Here is a 7412-nt window from a genome sequence, read left to right as displayed (position 1 = left end):
AATGGTTGGCACAAGACATTTACTGATGGCAAACGAGGAAGCAGGTGAGACACTCGTCCGTAACACAGCACGGTAGCATTTATAACACTACAGCTTGCTTGAAGTGTGCATTAGCAGTATTGGCTGGAGAAAACAAAGTCAAGAAATAACACCTCGGGAAACTGTTGACCGTCGGTGCCAGAGGGTCTTCGATCTGACTTCAGATATACCTAGTGCCACACAGGAATACACTAAGGACCATCAGCATCAGTTAGGGGAATTACGTAACCATTGATGTGTTATATGTGATCTGTTGATGTATATCACCACTACCATGTTTTGTTCGCTGGATATATAATAAGACAAGACGATGTGACAGGATTTGTTATTACACAGACGTATGTAAACATAAAGTAGCATGCCTGTCCCGAGACAAAGTCAGCAAGACCTCTGTAGCTGTAGCTGATGCTTTTGGCAAGAGATGCTGCATCTGTATCGTCAGTCTGTAAGGAAACCATATTCATCAAATATACCAGCTGTTCTTTGTTTCCATTGCTAGCATTCCAAGATGTGTGTGTACGCATTATGCAAGTCAATTCTCACAACACAAATTCTTTCGCATGTCTTGTGACTAGGACACAGGTATCCAGATAGACAACAAGTTCAGTATTTCAAGGAGGATGTGAGGTCGTTATCTTGACTGCTGCAGTCGACTGGCTCGTTCATCCTCCTATACTTAACACATTCAGATAACATTTGTCATAATTAACCCGGTACTGTGCAGATGCACATTCCGGCTGCAGTTTGCAGGCATTATAAACATTGCTTATTTTATCTGGGAAGATAGGGCTCAGTTCACAACGGATATTTCACAACTGTGTTTTTTGGATTTTGAGTCATAACCACGCGATCACAGGACTGATATTTATGTTCTAATTCGCTTCGCTCAAACGAACATAAATTATTTACCAAGTACAACATACTCGTAATACAGGGTGCTGTCTACCGCGCCTCGAGAGCGAGTAGGTTTATTTCAAAATTTACAATGTAAAAGCACATCAAACCGTATCGGAGACGACGGCATACGACAAACGCGAAAGTCTGCAGGCATCTTCCATATGCGATCCAACTGGATAGCCTTCAGTAGTAAACAAAACAACAGCTGTAAAGCCAGGTCTCCACACAATATATATCCTGGAATCTGCTGAAGATGAACGCACGTTATGATACAGTCCTTGAGAATAGCGAAGAAGCATTATCATATCCACCTGGTAAACGTATCAGCTTAAAGCACGGCCTTCTTCACATCCAAGATGAATCATCCCAGATCTGAACTGCTTCTGAAATAAGGTGCACCAATTTTACTTGAAACTTCATAGATTACGATATTAGCTTTAAAGATGACAGACACATCCAAGTGAAGAAAAAATAAAAAATAAACCTCCGATTTACTAAGTATTCGGTAAAATAAACAATCATCACCTTAAACTTTTGCAAGTACCAAGAAACGTTACTACACGTTCGAGCCTACACAAGAATTGCCTGCCTGAACATGAAGCATACTTAACTTAAAACAGTGATCGTTCCGCTCCATAAGATTCGTCGCTGTTGGGTCCTTGACTGTATGCCTGTCAGCAGTCCCTGTGTATATACGGCATTTCCTTCTTTTAACCTCTGCTCATCCTCAGTGAAACAGCACCATACTTCATACACACTGTCCATAGTCGTAAATGTATAATACGACCCAGTGGCTTAACACGGCCCAGTGGCCTACATTTGCAACAGCCCAGTGGCTTAACACGGCCCAGTGGCCTACATTTGCAACACAGCCCAGTGGCCTTTTCCCCCAATAAAAACATGAAAACCAAGGCAAAGCTACTCACCTGAGCAACGCGTAGACCTCGAGTGACGAAACAATGTCTTCGTCCCACCTTGTAACCTTCTGTCACGTGACTAAACAAGCACAACTTCTCGTGCTGCATCCACGGTGATCGGCTTTAACTACCGTATTTACCCTAGATAAATTTATTTATGTTCTAATTCGCTTCGCTCAAACGAACATAAATTATTTACCAAGTACAACATACTCGTAATACAGGGTGCTGTCTACCGCGCCTCGATATAAAAGAACGGGCCTGTTGATGCAAACCAACTTTACTTCCAACAGATGCCGCAACCAAAAACATTCAAATTCCCAAATTCGCTGACACTAGGAGTAATGAATTTATATCGTCTTTCACATAACCGTCTTTAGCTGTCTCCGAAGCCCAGCGACCGTGTCTTTTAAATAGTCTGTCTGGTACACCGGCGTTAGCCGCAGCACTGGCTCCCCCTGAGCGAAAACTGTGCAGTCCGATTTTGGAAGTATCTTCACCGATGAACTTTAATTTTTCCAGGAATATTTCTCTAGCTCTAGTGTAGGAGAGCGGAGATTTTCCTTTCAATTTGTATTTTGATTTACGTTTACAATAACACAGTTGTCTAAACATGTAATCTTCGGAAGACTCTACAAGATCTGCTGCCTCAAGGTACCTTTTTAACATTGTAACTGGACATGTCGGAGAACTAGTAACAGAAATCAAAACAGTTCTACCGTCTCTGTAAACGTCAGTTTTACTTGTTCTGAGAAAAATGCTTATGTAGCCTTTTTCAAAGGTAATATCATTTCTTTTAATATTCACTACTTCAGAAAATCTGAAAAATCCTGCATATGAGAGCAAAGACATTGATAAGAATCTTAAATCTAGCAAAGTAGCATTGCTTCCGCCAAAGGTATTTGCCAACTTTAACAACATATCAGGTGTGATTGGATCTTTCTTAATCACAGGTTTTACACAGGTTCTCATTGCTGATTCTTTAACATTAATGACCAGGTTATCTGCGCAAGGATCAGGGAGTCCTGAGATACTATGTGCCCATGAAATACCATAAATTGCTTCTGTTATACTACAACTATGCTTACCGCTTTGAATCAGGGAAACTAGATACAACGAAACATGAAAAAACGACGCTGGAATAAAACTAATATCAAAACTAGAGGCCCATTCTCTCCAGTTCTTATATGCTCTACTATACTTGCTTGTAGTAGCTGGTGCCCTTGATTTCAACACTATATCGGGTAACTTGTCAGCTAAAGTCAGTAGTCTCTCGTCCTGTAGATTGTTTCTCTCGCTCCACACGCCACCGGTAAACAGCTCTGAAAATGTCCAGTGACATAAGCACCAATCTATATCCTAATGGCTAATGCATAACCTTGAAAATTATCAAAAATTGACTTTCTGCTGCCCCCCTGAAAGGAAGTACTGCCGCTTAACTGAATAAAGTCCTTTACAAATGAGCGAAATGCACCATTTTCAAACAACGTTGACCAATACGATGCCGATGGCCAGTAGGGAATTACCAGTGTAGCTGGAGCCTTATTGTTCAGGGCATACTTTATGGCCTTCGTCACTAAAGATACGGGTGGAACTACCCAGTTATTATCTCTGGACCAATCCTGAGTAAACGAATCGACCGCCTCCGAACCCGGAGTCCAAAACCTGGAGTTAAACCTGTTTAGTTTAGCATTGATATGGCTCGCAAACCTGTCCACAGAGTGAGGGCCCCACCTGTTATTTAACAATTGAAAAACACGATCCGATATGGTCCAATCATCATAATCTCGGAATTTACTCAAACTGTCTGCTTTATCGTTCTGTGACTTGGGAATCCAACAGAACTCTAGACTGATGTTATCTGACCTTACACATCTAAAGATCGACAGGGCTAAAGTCTGTAGTACAGTGGAAAAACTACCACAAGTAGCGATGTGACAACATGCTTTGTTGTCTGAAAACCACTTGACCGACTTGTGTGCTAGAAAGTGTCTAAAAGAAAACAATGCCAATTCAACAGCCTTTAATTCCCTCCAAGTTGAGCTGAATGTTTTCTCTGAATTATTCCATGTATGGTGAAAAATGTAATCGGTACCCTGGATAAATGCTGCACAACCAACCGAACTTGCATCTGAAAACACACTAATAAGGGGAGAAAACTCTTGCTGTAAACTTCTACTATTAAAATTCAAAACATTGTCTCTCCAAAATACTAGCTCTGAAACAAAGCCAGAATTGTCATAAGACGTTACAACTTTGTCCCAGTGAGCATGACCCTGCATCTGCAGGTACATCTGCCTAGTTAATAGCCTACATACGTCTCCAAATACTGGCATAAGGGAAATGACTTTACCGGTCAGTCTGGCAACGTCTCTTGGTGTAAAATTGGGTAGGAGGGACATGAACTTTGAAAAACTTTGGTTTATATCCTTAAGTTTCCTGTAAAGAATGGAAATGATACCCTTGTCAAGATCCCAGCTAAAGCCAAGCCATTCTATTTGTCTTGAAGGTTCCCAGACGGATTTCTGATCATTACAGACAAAACCTGCCTCAGCCAACGTAGATCTAACGAAAGAAGAATGTTTTCTGCATAAGTCTAGAGTCTGCGCCAGGCCAAACCCATCGTCCAGATATACAACGATATCAATGGAATTCTGTCGCCAATACTTCACAAGAGGTCTGAGACATTTGGTGAAAATATATGGTGGAGAAGTTAAACCTAAAGGGAGAACAGTAAAACAATAATACTTGGTACGACCACTGTCTGTCCACGAAAAACCTAAAAACGTATGCTGATCTTCATGAATATCAATGTGATGATAGCCTGACTTTAAGTCAAACTTGAACATACATCCTCCAATATGAACATAGTTCAAAGCAACACTATGGCCTTCGAGAACAATTTTCTCCTTCCAAACGTAACGATTTACTAACATCAGGTCTAAAATTAACCTTTTCTTGCCAGATTTTTGAACAGACACTGACAGTGGACTTATAACATGAGGTTTTTGTTGAACTTGCACAATACACTTATTACTCAGGAGTTGTTGAATTGCTTCAGTCACAAACACACTGTGTTTAAAAGCAGAGCAATTGTTACGACTATACGAGGAAGGGGGAGTTTCAAAAAATGGAATAACATAACCATGTTCTATAACTTGCAAAATGTAATCAGAAGCAGAAATTTTTCTCCAGAAAGGAATGTGTTTCTTTAGATTACCTTTTACTATAGCGCAAGAACTAGACTCAAACTCGAAACCATCAGATTGATACAAGGCATTATCTTCAAGATCTATACCTTCTAACTCAGTAGGTGAACTAGAAGGTAAATTCCTGGAAGCCAGGGTTTTCGATGAACTCTCAACATTAGTTTTCTCCAAGACTGTGCCTCTCGCTGTACTTCTTGCGTCCTGTTGGGGAACTTCCCTCCCTTGAGTTCTGCTGGGCTGACCGGCGCAGAGCTGCTGCTGCAGGGCACGTGGCTCTCCAGTGTCCGACCTCCCCGCAGAAGAAACATGGCCTGGAAACTGGGTAAGGACGCCCGGAGTACTGTCGAAAAAGCTGATTGGGAGGATGAGTTGTTGGTGGCAAAGTTGGTTGAGGATAAGGACATGGGTTTACGGATCCTTGAGTTCCTCTGGTTCGGGGCCTGCCGAATTCACGTCGTTGACGCTTGCGAAGTGCCTTGGTTTCTGCCCTTTCAAACATTCTCTCCTCCTCTGAATTAGAAGCAATGTGATCCCCTTCTAACTCTGATATCAATCCCCATCCGGGCGGAGAACGGTCTGCTAATCTGATGAACTTATTCCTCTTCTTAATCGAACATTGGATACTGTCTATAAGCTCCAGACATTCGGAAAAATCTCTCCTGTTACAATGTCTTTTGACCGAATCTAGTCTATCTGAAACGTCAGTGTTGAACTTAAATTGAATTTCATTCCCTTTGTATTTGAAGGTGGGTGTATCAAATTTCTCACCTTTTTGAAAACACTGAGTGACCTTTCCTCGGACTCGTCGACAATGTCTCTCTTCAATGTCCTCAGCTTGTTGTCCATATAGTACTTAAACAGCTGAAAGGACTCAAAAGGTTCGGAGCTGGACTGTCTCGACTCCTGAGACACGTCCGGAGTAGAAGAGTCTTGTTGATCCATGAGGGACAATAGGACAGAACCCAAGGCAAAGCTACTCACCTGAGCAACGCGTAGACTTCGAGTGACGAAACAATGTCTTCGTCCCACCTTGTAACCTTCTGTCACGTGACTAAACAAGCACAACTTCTCGTGCTGCATCCACGGTGATCGGCTTTAACTACCGTATTTACCCTAGATAAATTTATAGATTTGATGGTCAGAATAGACAGGAATACATAAAGAGGATCTTATGTTTACATATGAGTTAGGGTTGATTTGTCCCAGGAACACTGTGTGGTCGTATTATTAGTATGATGCAATGGGGTTGAGTGTGGTGCTTTTGGGGTGCAGTGTCGTGGGGTGGGAGGTATCGCGAGGATGTCCAATCTCTTTAAATACATGCATCAATATCATCAACATGAATCATTACCATTTTGCCTACCAGAATAATGTAGTTAGGGTTACAACCACTTGGGCTACTTATACAGTACTTGGAGTGACTACATAATTAATACTGTAGTTAGGGCAACAAGCACTTCAGCTTCGAATACTGTAGTTTAGGGCGACAAGCACTTGGGCTAAGAATACTGTAGTTTAGGGCGACAAGCACTAGGCATAAGAAGACTATACTTCTGTTGACAACAAATACTTATGTGGTCAAATTGCTTGTGAACTTTGTCAGCATGGTCACGTGCACAAGCGCAACAATGGACTCGTGACGCGACGGTTACACCTATTTCCTGTAAGGTCTCAGCGTGTAGACTTTGAACAAAGGTTTAAGTTTGGGGCAAATGTTTCATTTCGCGATCACTTGCTGACATCACATATACATAAGATATGGTAATATACTGGGTTTCCTGAAATTTTGTATATGTGAAGTTGGTTTTTGTTTCATTTATGTAGTTTGCAGGAACAGAAACACAACACCGATGCCACAGGCGGCTCCAAGGGTGGGTGGGATGTAGGGATGCAGGGATGCGAATCCCTTTTGTCCTGAAATTGTGTTAAATTACCATGGAAACTCGGGTAAAAATGTACTGTGCACCCACACCCCCATTCTCCCATCTCAGGAATGTGCACCCTCATTCTAAAATAGCTGCATTGGATGCATATCGTAGTTTGGCATGAATGTTCTTGTCAATGCGCACAAAACGTGCTGTTATGATTGGTCTCGTATATCCCGTGATAGGTGTGGTGAGCACCGATCCACGTCCTCCTGGTGGCACGCTCCCAGTTAGGTCACCAAACCGACTGGCCCTTCAAGGTCAAGGCCCCTTTCACGAAGCGGCCTTTACTAAGGTTAACCTTAACTCGCATTCTGTAACATTGTACTACGGTTACCTCAATGGCTTTTGATCACATTAACGCTTTGTGAAAGGAGTCCCAGGGCCGTTGTGCATGGGAAAAGTGCCAGGAGAGGTCGTTGCAA

General features: G+C 42.1%; 1 protein-coding gene across 1 annotated transcript; it reads right to left on the bottom strand.

Annotated features, from left to right (window-relative positions):
• Positions 1-2165: 2165 nt before the first annotated feature.
• On the bottom strand, positions 2166-2705 carry LOC137277173 (integrase/recombinase xerD homolog). Its single transcript, XM_067808846.1, has one exon. The coding sequence runs from the start codon at positions 2703-2705 to the stop codon at positions 2166-2168; it is 540 nt and encodes a 179-aa protein (XP_067664947.1).
• Positions 2706-7412: the final 4707 nt, after the last annotated feature.

Source organism: Haliotis asinina, chromosome 3, assembly GCF_037392515.1.
Source record: "Haliotis asinina isolate JCU_RB_2024 chromosome 3, JCU_Hal_asi_v2, whole genome shotgun sequence".
NCBI classification, from domain to species: Eukaryota; Metazoa; Mollusca; class Gastropoda; order Lepetellida; family Haliotidae; genus Haliotis; species Haliotis asinina.
Note: the sequence above shows the minus strand (reverse complement) of the source record. Positions and strands in the feature narration are given on the sequence as shown.